Raw genomic sequence first — 14,774 nt, forward strand, 5'->3', positions numbered from 1 at the left:
CAGCACTTCAAAAAGTAGTGTACCTTGTAAGACCTTATTAAGATTGTGACATAATTTATAGACACTTAATATTTTTTAAAGGATCCATGACACCTAAACCTATTATTTATTTATTCATTTATATAAAACTCATCTACTATTATACAAAGAATTACGTTTGATATTCTTGTATTTGCTGAAGGTAAGCAATAAAAGCTCTTAGTGACCTTCTCTGAATCAGGCCCATACAGTCATAGTTATATAAACTAAGAAGATTTGAATGACTTTTTGCAGAAGATAATTTTCTCATCTAACTCAGATTATCAATTACTTTTCTTTAGTGTAAAAGTCAATTTCCTTCCTACATATGTACATTCTTGAGGTCTTCTACAAGTTGCCTCTGGCTTATGACATGGTAAGTGGTGCATTTACTGGGATGTGACATATTTATGTCATTTAAGAGGGTTGTGGCTTACCTTTGTTTTTTCTTCTTGTGTTGTCAATCAAGTTTTCTTTTTTCTTTTTTTTTTGAGGTAACATTGGTTTTTAACATTATTTAAGTTTCATGGAGACACTTAGTTTTATACTGTATGGCAAACAAGAAGTAAGAACTGATAGTTCCAAGTATTCAACAGATCACACTGAACAACAACAACAATTGTGGACACCCAGCCATTTTTACTTTGTGGAAAAGCATCACAGCCAGTCAACTCACACATGTTGCATGGCGTCTTCAAATAAAACAAGGTGCATGGCGGCATTGAGTTCGTTGTAGTTATCTAAGGCTTCGGTCAGAAATGTCCTCAGCACCTCCCAGTCTCTCATCGGCAGGTAACACGGGTCTTTGCTGCCATTAGCAAAATGGCAGTAGATGAGGGGCTGTTGAAGCAGCACGGAGCTGTCTACACCCTGCAGGAGGAGGAAGAGAAAGACACGGTCGTGTCAGTCTCCAGAAATGATTCATCTGGAGGCAGAGTGGCCTATGCAGGGAAAAGCTTGCAAATCAAACCATGAGTAGGTGGGTATGCTGCTCCCCAGTACAGGCCAACTGCACCCTGGGGTCACAGCTGTTTCAGCCAGGTAAGCGTACGCACAATTCATTCACATCCTTATCCCATTTCTGCCCCAATGCCAATTTGTGCCAGAGCAAACAGTGACCTCTGGCATTCATTTACTTACTTCAAAATATTTACTAGCAGTTTCCAGCATGTTTTTATGAAACAAATTACGATCCTTTGTGTCTATCAGTTTGTCTCCATAAACACGAGAAGATTCATGAAGCCACAGGCGTATTAAATCATTTGGACCCTTTAAGCACTCAGGAGAAGCAAATAAAATCCCCTACAAGGCAAGAGTGATAAATATTAAAACTTCAGAAGGTGGTGGCATTCCAAGATAATATTTCCTTTTAACGTTTTCTTTAACTGTGTACTGAATTTAGCAATACACTGAGTTACAAGAAGTGTTATAAAGAGTATTAGATACATATTAGTAGTTGTACTCTCTGATAAGCAACATTTAAAAAATTAACTGTCATTTATACCCATTTTTAGGAATGCAGCTAACACTACTTCAAGAGTCAGCCTAGGAACTAAATACCAGATTTTAGAACTTGTACCTGCTGCCTTCAGTGAATTAAGTTTCCAAAACCAGAGTATAAACAGCAAACATGAAAGTCACAGGATGATAATAATTTTTACTCTAAAATCCTGTGATATCATTTAATCTAACCCGTTCATTTCACAGATGAAACATATGAGACCCAAAGTCCACTGCCTGAATTCACCCTTCATGGGTAGTCAAAGCATTTTTATTCCCCCCTTTCCTCAACACTGTCCTTCATATCTTGGATTCATATAGACCCAGTCCTCCTGGAGAGAGTCACTGTGCTCTGGGCTTATGGGACAACACCAAGGGAGTCATAGAGATTTAGCTGCAAAGGCTAAAGAACTGGTTGATATCAGGTGTAGCTGAAAGACTGGATATGAACTGTGAGAAGACAGGCCTCTCACCCCATGGTCTCCTTTCCCTCCTAAGATCAAAAATCTGCTTTTAAACACCACTTTATTGAGCACAGTCTTTCAGGCGGGTGCTAGAAATATCGAGATGAAAAGGAATGGTCCACGTTCTGCGGAAACTTTTGCCTAATGCGGTGTGAGTTTTAAAGCAGTTGTGGAGTGATTTAGAAAGGAGGGCTATAAAAGTATAAAGAAACAAAAATCACCAAATATAAAGAAGTCTCATGAAGTTTTCATATTCAATCAGTTTACTACTTCTGTCACAAAAGAACTTTGAGCCATAAATAACTCTTCAACTGCTTTTACTCTACCAAGTAGGCCACATAAGTTGGATATTTTCAGAATTCAAAAGTTTTGAATTCCTTCTTTGGAACTTCCTTTCTAAATCATATACATACATACTGCCCTTTTACCAGATAAGCAAGTTTAGTGTCAATGCCAAACCAAAATAATCTAGGAATTTAAGAAATTATAATTTCTCTTGATGCATGTTTTAAAACTGTATCACATACATATTAAAAAATGAAAAATTATCCCTCTTACTTGCACAGAAACACTCAAATATTTATATGGAATAAATGAAATAGGGAACTAAGATTTCCACCTTAGCTTCTGTTGCTAAGTCTCTAGCAACCTAAGAGGACTCACTACTCTCACTGACAAAATGGGACTAATAAACCTGCCATACTAACTTCATAGAGAAGTTTATGGTGGAAAATGAAAGAATACATGCTCAAGTACGTAGCATAGTTTTCGACTAAGTTCTATGAATGAACGCCATTAATATTGCTATAATCAGTGTTCTACTCAAGACACATAACACAGAGCCACTGAGGTACCTGGAAGACGTTTGACAGGTCTCTCAGATTAAAGAGGTAGTGGAATTTAATGGCTGTGGGTAAAAAGTTGTGTGTCATGGTCTGATGGAATGCGATTGCTGCCTGTATCAAAGTGGGGCCACTCCTGAGAACTGACGGACCAAATGCTTGCTGCTGGAAATGGAAATTCAGGATTTGGCTGTAGATGGTGTTTAGTGCATCCATGGATGGAAAGTTGAATGCAAACACTGTGAAATGTCTCTGAAAAGAAAAACAAATATAAGAGTTGCATAAAATACAAAATGTAATGGGACCAGTAGATTACAAAAAAAGGGGGGGGGGAACCTTATTTTTTCAACTCTTCCTCTATCCATGCCCATTGCCATGTAACTTGGTAGTGCCTTCCACTCTCTCAGACTTCCCATAAGACTTGTTCAAGGCAACAGAAGGAGGTAGAAGTAACAGGGTACCAGTCACTGTCAGACGCTTGTGTTTCCACTTGCTGTCTTAAGGCTCTACCTCTGCAATGAATTCTACATGCCTGCCAAAGGATGAGAGACACGTGACACAGAGCCACGTTGTCCCAATCACAATCATTCTAGCCAAAGCCACCCTGAGTAGCTGACAGTTAACTCCCCAACATGTGAACAAGTCCAGCCAAGATCAGCAGAGTCACCCAGCTGAGCTTCAAGGGACCGCTCATAAACTAGTAAACAACACTGACTGTTGTATGCTGTTGTTGTACGTACGGTGGTGGTGGTGATGATTATTTAAAAGCTTACATGCACTCAGAAAACCTGAACGTAAATATTTACTGTAGCTTTCCTCAGAATTGCCAAAATGTGGAAACAACCAAGGCAACCTTAAATAAGTAAATGGATAAACAAACTATGGTACATCCAGACAATGAGTATTATTCAGTGATAAAAAGAAATGAGCTATCGAGACATGAAAAGACATGGAGGAACCTTAAATGCATATTTAGGCTAAGTAAAAGAAGCCAGTCTGACAGGCGTAGAGAATGGACTTGAGGACACGGGGAGGGGTAAGGGTAAGCTGGGACGAAGTGAGAGTAGCACTGACGTATATGCACTACCGGATGTAAAACACATAGCCAGTGGGAAGCAGCCACATAGCGCAGGGAGATCAGCTCGGTGCTTTGTGACCACCTAGAGGGGTGGAGGCAGATGCAAGAGGGAAGAGATATGGGGATATATGTATACGTATGGCTGATTCACTTTGTTATACAGCAGAAACTAACACACCATTGTAAATCAATTATACTCCAATAAAGATGTTAAATTTAAAAAAGAAAGAAAGAAGCCAGTCTGAAGAGGCTACATACTATATGATTCTAACTATACGACCCTCTGGAAAAGGCAACACCATAGAGACAGGAAAAGGATCAATGGTTGCCAGGGATTCGGCGGTGAGGGAGTTGTGGGGGAGAGGGCTGAACAGGTGGAGGGAGTACAGGAGATTTTTAGGACAGTGAAACTACTCTATGTGATACTTTAATGACAGATACCTGTAATTATACATTTGCCAAAACCCACAGAATGTGTAACACAAAAAATGAACCCTAATGTAAACTTTAGACTTCAGTTAATAATAACTTATCAATATTGGCTCATCAGATGTAACAGATGCAGCACACTAATGCAAGGTGTTTTTAAATGGGTCACGGCGAGTATACCGGAACTCTCCGTACTTTCAGCTCATTTTTCTGTAAACCTGAAACTGCCCTAAAAAGTCTATTAATTAAAATAAGTTTCCATGCTTCACCAAATGTCCAGTAGAACCATTCATCCTAATCTTTACCCCAAAGCACTAAGAATCAAGATCTACAACATGTGAGTATGATATTCAGGGGCTCTTTGGAGGAGAGCAGTATTCAACACCCTACCTGTAGTCTAGGATTGACAGTGAAACTGCCCACCATCGGATTCATGCAGGCAACATACTGACAGCTGTGGATTTCTTTAAGCATCACTTTCTGTCTATCATACCTGCAAGACAGAAAACAGAACCTTAAGTCCCAAAGCTCAAAATGACAACAAAACCCACCAATCCATAAAGGACTTCACAAATTGTTTCTTTCGATCTTTACAATCGCTCTGTGACGTTGAGCTTGTTAGCCTACCTGAGAGACATAAAAACTAAAGTTCAGAAAACTGAAGACTACATGGCTCCTTTGATGCCAGAATCAACATATGGAGCCGAATCAATAGGTACTATTACTGCTTAGAGATTCTCATGTGAGTTTGGTTAGAAACACCCACAGCAAGACTGGGGGACTGCAGACTGCAATGCCCAGATATTACCAGATAGTTACATCCCACAGAAAATGTCAAGCTTCCCCTAAGTAATTGAGTGTGAGTTAATGCATTAAGGAGCTTAACGCTTAAACTAGACAGTTTACGTCTCTAAGATACTTTTCAATCCACTTCCTCCAAAGATTCAAAGCAAACCTATTCCATTTAAGATGAGCAACAGGGGATGCAAAGTGAAACCCAAAACGTATCATAGAAAACGCTCCTCAGAAGAGGAAGAAACGGGGGTAATTCCATTTTTTTAAAACATCTTTATTGGAGTATAATTGTTTTACAATGGTGTGTTAGTTGCTGCTGTATAGCAAAGTGAATCAGCTATACATATACATATATCCCCATATCTCCTCCCTCTTCTCTTGTGTCTCCCTCCCACCCTCCCTATCCCACCCCGCTAATTCCATTTTTAAATGTTTATCCATAGTCATAATAAGTAGATTTTGGTAGAAAATACAATACAGACAATCGCTTACCAGTGACCATAATCAATATGCTGTCGAATCAGAGTGTGGGGCTGAACAGTGCCATATAAGTCCACTGCAGGCATATTCATGTCGTCGATAAAATAAACCAATTTTTTATTTCCTCCTGGACCATAGTTACGACCAGCTTTTTTCTCTAGAGGTTTCTCAAGTAAATCTGAAACCAATGTATAATTCTGTCCACCAAATAAAGTGTAACCTTCTGTTTATATATAATAAAATATAAACATATTTATATATGAATATAAAATAGAACCTTAGTCCTTTTTTCTCGTTTTTCCTCATCCTCTCCCCATTTCACCCACTCTGTGGCTTCAAGTACCATTTCTCTGCAGGTTAATCCCAGAAACATGTCTCTGTTCACCACCTTCTATGTCACACTCTCCTCGAGCTCACCTTGACTCTCCTTTCCTAGAGAGTCAGTATCTGCAGCGTGATGTCACACTGGCCATCACATCTGAGACCACACCATTGCTGACCTTTGCCCCTTCCTTCCCTGTACCTACTGTAAAACACGAACCACTGCTGGTCCACCCAGAACCTGGTGGATCAGTCTTTCTTTATCAAAATAGAGCCTAGGGACAGCTCAAGAATCTCTCACACCTCTCTTCTTGGGCCACAGGGTGCAGAAGTACAAGAAGATACTGTATGTAGACATTATCCTGTGTATACATCAAATTACATTTCTTCACATGCGTATCTGACTTTGTGTCGGTATGTTTAAGAGAAACCCATGAGTATAGAAAATCTTGAACGGTGTGGATCTGAGATGTAGCATCTAATTACTTGCCGACTCTCTAAATGGACTATAAATAGCTTGAGGACGAGGAACTATATCATGCTCATCTGTATTCCTGATGACAACCACAACAAATAAGTAACTGTTAAAAGAACAAAGGAATGAATGAAGAAATATACAATGAATAAATTAACAAACCCCTCTTCCAAGCAGCATATGTGCATTTCCAAATGCTTGCTGGACAACAGTTCCTATTAGCCATTGGCACCTGGACGTTTGGCCAACACCAAATACGCCTGTTCCCAAACTCAATTTAACAAGCCTCTTCCCCACTCACAACCCATCTCTTCTTTTTAGACTTCTCCTGTTTATAGAATTAACATCTCCCAGTCAGCCAGAAGCAAAGCCTGAATTTAGTCTTTCCCTCCTGGTCCCTGATTGGCCCAACCACAGCCTGTACATGTCTCTTCCTTTTCGCCTTTCCCGCTACAACTCTAGTCCAGGGCACCATTTCATTTGGCTAGCACACTGCTCAAGGGGACTGGTCTCCCCACCACAGACTTCTCCTCCCAAAGCAGAGCCTGCATCTTGTCAGTTCCTTGCTCCCCAACAATGGCTCACCATTTCCTACCATATGAAATATGTTCTCTTCCACTTGCATCTCAGCTCTCTCCACAGTCACAGTGACCAACCATCCCAGGTTGCCTGGGATGATCCCAGTTTTAGCACTACAAGTTCCATATCTTCCCAGCCTTTGGCAAAGTAGACAATTGGTCACTCCATCTATAATAGAACTCCAACCCGCCACTCCAGCCTTTGCCCTATCTTCTGCCTGACCACTATGCTTCAGTCAACTTAGAGATTCAATTAATTGAATATGTCCCACAATTTCCTCTCTTTCATGTCTTTGCTTAAGCTGATTCTTCTATCCTAAGTCCCCTTTTTGCCTGCATACCACCCCATCTCAAAGGTCTGAAACCCTTTCTTTAGAGTACACTACCTCTTTCTATTCCTCATGCTAATAGGCAATGTCTAAATCTATTCATGCCTGTATCCCTTCCAAGAATTAGCAAGCTGAACTTTGTTCAACTACTGAATTGCAGCCCTAGTCTTCCATTTACAAGCGATAAAGTGATCCCTTCTTCTGTGTCTGCAAATGAAAAACATGTATTGTACACAGTGTCTGGAGAGAAAGTAGATAAATCATACATATTTGCTAAAGAAATGAATGAAAAACTTCTGAGTCAGCTTTTTAACTGTTCCAGTCACAATGATGAAGAAGACAAACTTGATTAAGAAAGAGATTACAGAAAAATCGTTCTTGGCTGAGTTGATGTCTGTGATAAGAAAATATGTTATTAATCTTTACTGATAGAGCTGAGAAAACAGCAACAACACACACAACAAGAAAACACGTTCAGGGCAACAGGTTTCCTACAGTAGCGGACAGAAGGGAGTTCTGCTGCCCCCATTCAGCACAGCCCCATTGCTGTGCTGGCCAGAGTGACAGAGTTACCACTATCAGCTCTTTGTATCGATATCAGTGCTTCTCTACTTCTACACATCTACTTCATGTGCCCTTCCAAACTCAGAATGCCCCAAATCTATGTGGTTCCTTTGATTACGCTGACACATGTATTCAACAGTTAAAAATTATTCTCATAGCTCTTCTAAAATTTAACTAACAACCTGGGGCCTATCATTTCATCAATACAGTTTGAATGAACTTCCCCCTAAATCAGTCCCTTACTTGAAAAGGTAACCAGTGCACTCTTCCTGGAGTATATTCTTCTGTTGCTAGGGCTCCGTGAAATTGATTAAAGCTAACCAAACGGTTTAGAGGCAAAGCAATGAACACTGTTGACGTAAATTCTTGCTGTTCTATACAGTAGTAACCCACAAAAAGCCAGGAGTGATATGGAAAGCCAAAAATCACAATATTCAGACAAAGTATATTTAGCCAGAATGGTGACAAGTAAAAATGCATCCTAAGCAAAATGTCTAAAGCCTAGCAAAAGTAATCATTTCTTTGGGCTGCATGTTCTGCCCTTGACAGTTTCTGATCTCTTGTTTCTCAAGTATGAACAGGAGGAACACTTACTCTGCAGAGCTGCCGATGTTGTGTAGTAGTTGAAAGGCACATGGGACACTGTATAAGCCTCGGAGAGACCTGCTAGTATGTCACCTACAAAGACTGTTTTTCCCACTCCAGCGTTTCCTACCAGCATCAGCGGCTGTCCTTTCTCAAGCAACAACTCTATGAAATATTGAAGACGAGTTGTCTCTGATGTGTGAACCAGAACTCTCTGGAGAGAAAAATAGAATGAGAGAAAGATCAGAGAGAGAGGCATTCCAAAATTTTGTATCTGAACCAACCCAGTCATTTTAGAATTGAGACCAAATGAATTCTTAGTTCTAAACAGCCAGTAGGAGAGATTCCACTTAATTTCTTGTTTTGAATGATCAGTTCAGACATCACAGCTTGAGAAGAGCAGCTGGGTAGTGCCATCAAAGTGCCACAGCAGAAGCAACTGATTTATGTTTTCCAGTTAAGAGCTAGCACCGAAGGCTCCCTATCACGGAATACCTACACTCTGCCTAACCTTGTGTTACACATACAAGGGAATGCAGTAAATGCTTAAGAAACTGTCCACCACTCTTGAGGAGATGATAAAGCATGTGAAAAGCCAAGCCACAAACAACCAAAAATTGGTAGCAATTCCTGGGCCCAGTAAGATTAATGATTAATGTTCAAAATGATTAGGCACAATCCACGCTAAAGGAGTTCAGTGCGAGGAGAGACCAGCTTGGAGGAAACAGGCATTAAGTGAAATATTCACAAATCCAAGGCACTGTGGAAACTTACCGTGCATTGTTTTGTTAAAAATTCTCATAACATGTTTCTGTTTTGAAAATTGGCTATTTATTTAGATGCTACATCGTTTCACAAAAAGTTAGAGGTGGCTTACAAGAATACAATAAAACGAAGAATACAAGTAAAAGCCAGACTCAGGGAACAGAGACTAATATATAAGATGAGGAAAAGGGGAAGCAGACACAGACACGCAGGAAAGAGAAGCCTGCGTGGTGATTAAAGAGAATTGAATATGTCTTACATTTCTTGGTGGCCAAATTAAAAAGGGGATTAAAAAAACTACTTGCAGGATTTATATTGCTCATAAGAAAAACACATAAACTCTGTAATAAGGTCCACACATTAATACCCATAATTAACACCTACTGAGAGCTGAGTATGTGACAGGTTCTATGCTGAGCCCTTTGCACGCATTACATCATATGACACTCATAACAAACCTATGAGGAGAGTTTTGTTATCATTTCCATTTCAGAGATGATGAAGTTAAAGCTTAGAGAACATTCATAACTTGGCCAAACTCATAGGTGGTAGTACTTAGATTCAAACTCAAATCTGTCGGGAGCCCACGCCCTGTCTTACCTACCACAAAGAATGCTCTGCTGATCACGGACTGTATACACATTACCTGATGTCTTGGTACCTCTATTTCTCCATATGTAAAAAGGCTAGTAACAGTTCCTGCCTTAGAAAATTTTCGTAAGGATTAAATTAGTTAATCTATGGAAATAAGGCACTTAGAAAAGGTCCTGACATATTATAATGTCATATTAGTATTTGCTACTATTATTGGCTCAGTATGGTTCTCCTCTAACATGTTAAGAGGTTTTTAATCAAATAGCCACATTTGGTGCAGTTGTGTATACAGTAAGACTACGAAGTCCTGATAGGTTCTCTGTTGAATAAAATGCATCACTGATAAGGTGCATCAACCTTGTGATACCACTTTTTTGGTCATGTGTGTGTGTGTGTGTGTGTGTGTGTGTGTGTGTGTGTGTGTACGTACGTGTGTGTGTGTTTCTTTTGGTTAAGTACAAATCCTCAGCTTTCAACCACCTAGATAATACTGGTAGGTAGCTGAAGTCTAGACAGGCTGAGCGGAAACAGAGATGTCAAAATCTATAAAGCAGATGGAGCAGACCTTGCTGGTTGCCTCCCAGAATCCATCTGTCCACTTCTTCCCTCCTGCCAGAGCCCCACTTCGTTCAAGTCTCTGCCCCTCCTCCACACAACCTGACTCCTGCAATGGTGTGATGATTGTCAAAGCTTAACCTCATTACCCTGGCCTGAGACTGGGTTAGAGGTGGCATGTGACCCCTGGTGAATTGGATACAGGGGGCAGTCTGCTCTGGGGCTTCTGCAAAAAGTTTCTTCAGTCTTAATAAAAAATATGAGAAAGTCTTCTTTCCCCCTAACTTGTTTCCTTCAAACTTCTGGGACCACTAGAGTCATCTTGAGATCAGGAGGGATACCAGTCTTCAAGTGAGGCCAGTGTCAAGGCGAGAAGATCTGAATCCTTGGTGATATCACCAAGTCATAAGGCCTTCCTACCTCTGAATTTCTGGTTTGTAAAATGATAAGTTTCCTCCTGGTTAAGTGGTTATAGGGCGAAATGTGTCCTCCCAAAAATTCATATGTTGGAGCCCTGACCCCAGTGTCACAGAATATGACTGTATTTGGAGATAAGGCCTTTAAAGAGGTGATAAGTATAAATGAGGCTGAGAGAGTGGGACTTAATCCAATCTGACCGATATTCTTGTAGGAAGAAGAAATTTGGACACACTTCAAGACAGTGTCCAGGGATGTGTGTATACAGAGGAAGGACCATGTGAGGACACAGCAAGAGATGGCCATCTACAAGCCAAGGACAGAGGCCTCAGGAGAAACCAAATCTACTAACACTTCAAACTTGGACTTCTAGCTTCTAAGACTATGAGAAAAATTAATTTCTGATGTTTAAGCCACTCAGTCTCTGGTAGTTTGTCAGGGTATCCCGAGCACACTAATACAAGCAGAGTAGGCCCCTAATTCAAAATGACTGGTAAAACGGAAATGTAAATACCAAGAAGACACACGGGGAAAATGCCATCATGTGAAGATTTGAGGGATGTTGCCACATTGCAAGGAACACCAAGATTTTCAGCGAACCACCTGAAGCTGGGAGAGATTTTCCCTTACAGCCCTCAGAAGGAACCAATCCTGCTAACACCTTTATTTTCAACTTCTAGCCTCCAAAACTGTGAGACAATAAACTTCTGTTGTTGAAGCCACCTAGTTTGTGGTACTTGGTTACTGTAGCTCCAAGAAACTCACACTGGATTTTCTTTTATTTCACACTACGTGCCTCCTGGTTAGTGTAGAAATCACCTGTATGCATTTCATACGGCACTACTTGAAATACTAAGCTCCAAAATCAATCAAAACGACGTGATGCTGAGAAAGAAATATAATGAAAAGCAAAACAGACTGAGGCAGAATCAGAAGATGGTTAAAGAATAACTTGATATATAAAAATGTAGGACAAGTTATAAACAGTTAAAAGATGATAAAGATTCACTGAGATCTGTGAGCTGCCATGTGAATTTGAAAATATGAGTAAGAAGATCAAACATTCATTTTATGGCTTGAGGAGTAAAGGAAAGAAGTTATATGTGAAAAGCACTGTTTAAGAAATTCACACTAAGGTCAGAAGTAAGACTCACTAAACTAATAGAAACATGCTTCCGATTTGTATAAAATCACACAATTTCTAGGAAAATCTAAAGAAAGCTGTTACCACAGAATTAAACTGAAATAAAATTTAAAAAAGAAGTTGTAGAAATATAGAAACCATCCCACTAGTCCTTCCTATAACTTGAGATTCTTCTCTCCAAGGAAATACGTTATATGCTGACCATGCCAACAGTAATTTATTGATCAGGGAGGGAAAAAAAGACTGACTGCTCAAAAACAAACAAACAAGGCTCAAACCAGCACATGTGGCTTGAAGAGCACTGTGTTCCCCACACCTACCTGCAGAGGTGCCTCTGGATCCATAGTAAATTGGGGGATTTTATCAGCCCAAGGCAAGAATTTCTTAGTTTTGTGGTCCAGATAATAATCAAAAATTGTTCCCTGGGATGGAAACTTCACTCCTTTCATCTCTTTATGCCACCACTGACTGAATGCAGCTTGACAACCAGAAACCTAAGGAGAGCAAGAGAAATTCTTATTGCGGACTTAAAAGTAATTTTGAACACACAGAAAGCCCCTGCAAATATGGCTGATCACACAGTGTTTGCACTGTACAGGCTCATAATTACACATGGGATTGAGTAACTGACCCAAGAAAAAATAAATAACTAGAAGGAAGCTATAATGAATGACAATACCATCAAGGCAGAAAGCTATAATTGCCATATGTCCATCAGGTACAAATTTTCGGGAGTAATTATTAACTTAAAGAACAAGGTAAGCTTAGATGAACCTTCAGTGACCCCGAGGTTGTTCAATTCAATAATGGGCTATCATGCAAATCACCATGCTATAAGACAGTGGTTAGCAAATGGTGGTATTGATTTCTACTAATATCTCCATGAACTGAGGGTAAAATGAGGAAAGTAAGAACAAAGGAATACTTTAAAAAATTAGTAACATTATTGATTTAAATACTGTTCTTTGAGCTTATAGCCTTCCTGGAACTTTTGGCGTTAAAATATCCTTCCCTTTATAAAGCTATGGTGATAATAAATGGTCATTTAAAAATAAATGCCCTTATTTAGAAAAGCAGACAGTTGGTAACCTTATTTCATTCCTCCAAATCATTATTGAAATGTTGTTGGTCTTTGAAATTGGAAATCTGAGAAGCTCTGCCATGAGGGAAAGAACTTGGACTTGGTTTTCTAGCACAGCACAACTCAGTGGTCTAGCTGAAAACTCCACAAATCCCTGCCCTAGAAGAGAATCTTCCAGAGAAGATGACAGCGTAGGAAACAGGTTCTCCTTGCTAGAAGGTGCTTTTTTTTTTTTTGTTGTTGTTGTTTTTTTCGGTACGCGGGCCTCTCACTGTTGTGGCCTCTGCCGTTGCGGAGCACAGGCTCCGGACGCGCAGGCTCAGCGGCCATGGCTCACGGGCCCAGCCGCTTCGTGGCATGTGGGATCTTCCCAGACCGGGGCATGAACCCGTGTCCCCTGCATCGGCAGGCGGACTCTCAACCACTGCGCCACCAGGGAAACCCGAAGGTGCCTGCTTTTATACGACGACAGGTACAAGCCCTTTGCTGCTAGATTAGGGTTTGGAAGATGCAGGAGGGGAAATTCCAACTGCGTACTAGCAACTAACAACCCCTTCTGTATCTACAGGATGACCTGGCCTAGACTCTTACATCCCCAGGATGAGCTGGCAAAGTGAGTTTTGGTGAACTCTAAGAACACTGTGCATGGTCCATTGCATTCAGCAATCTCACTTATCTAAGACTTCAAGTCCCATTTTTCTCCAGAAGAATTCTTAAACTTGCTTTTACTTTGGTGTCCTTATGTCCGTGGACTACGGCCCACTTTTTGTAAGACACTATCTCACACACACAAATAGAGACAGACAGGATGGCTGGAGGATAGGAGAATGTGGTCGGGGCTGAGAGGGGTGATCAGCCTTAGCAGGGAGAGCTGATTCCATCACTTTCCAAACAAGCCGAGCTCATATTCCTACCCACCACCACTCATATGTCAATGAGTTTAGGTTCATTTCAGTTACGTTCAGATTGGTGTCATGAGATTTTTTTTTATCACCCCACAGAAGTTGGTCTGAAATCAAGTTCATTCAGAAGGTATTCCTTATCTGGCACCATTCTCTGTAGGCAGGATACATACGACTTCTACTTTACATCAAAATTGGCTTCACCTAACCGCTACATCAGCAAAGTGGTTTTGATGACAAATTTTGAATCATTCATTCTCTCACTGAAATGCATTTTGTTCTATAGTGGGGAAGAAAACAAACAGGGTTTCTGCCCTCATAGAGTTTATGGGAAAGAGAAAGGGGAAGCCATGAGGAAGCATGGTGCAAGCAGAGGTGAAGCCAATAAAAGGACAAATATATAAACAGGCGCCTTGAAAGGCGACGTTGTGAGAGAAATGGGTGAATCTGTTTTAACTGGATGTTCAGGGAAGCCATCTCTGAGAACAGGCACATATTAGAGAGAAGACCATTCCAGGAAGCAGGAAGAGGTCAGCATGTGCAAATATCTTACGGTACGAAACAACCTGTGTTCCAGAAACTGGCCGGTGCAGCTGGAGGGGAGCGAGGGGAGGCAGCAGCAGAGGAAGAAGTAGGGAGAGAGGCAGCGCCAGATCCAGAGGCTGTGTAAAGAGTATTAAATTTTAAAGTTTTATCTTAAAAGCAATTAAAGTGTTGTAAACTCAGTAGTGTATCATATAATCCAATTTACATTAAAAAAAATCACTCTGGCTGCTGAGTGAATAATGGATTATGGGGCAAGTATAGAAGCGGAAAGACCAGTGAGGAGCTTACTTCAGAAGCCAAGTGAGAAAGGAT

General features: G+C 40.5%; 1 protein-coding gene across 1 annotated transcript in view; it reads right to left on the minus strand.

Annotated features, from left to right (window-relative positions):
• DNAH11 (dynein axonemal heavy chain 11) overlaps positions 1-14,774 on the minus strand; it is a 313,899-nt gene that overhangs the window by 132,051 nt on the left and 167,074 nt on the right. The window contains 7 exon segments of the mRNA XM_019928507.3: positions 695-888; positions 1,159-1,320; positions 2,837-3,076; positions 4,722-4,824; positions 5,619-5,784; positions 8,468-8,672; positions 12,254-12,427. Of these exon segments, the coding sequence (XP_019784066.2) occupies positions 695-888; positions 1,159-1,320; positions 2,837-3,076; positions 4,722-4,824; positions 5,619-5,784; positions 8,468-8,672; positions 12,254-12,427 (1,244 nt within the window).

This window comes from Tursiops truncatus, chromosome 9 (assembly GCF_011762595.2).
Source record: "Tursiops truncatus isolate mTurTru1 chromosome 9, mTurTru1.mat.Y, whole genome shotgun sequence".
NCBI classification, from domain to species: domain Eukaryota; kingdom Metazoa; phylum Chordata; class Mammalia; order Artiodactyla; family Delphinidae; genus Tursiops; species Tursiops truncatus.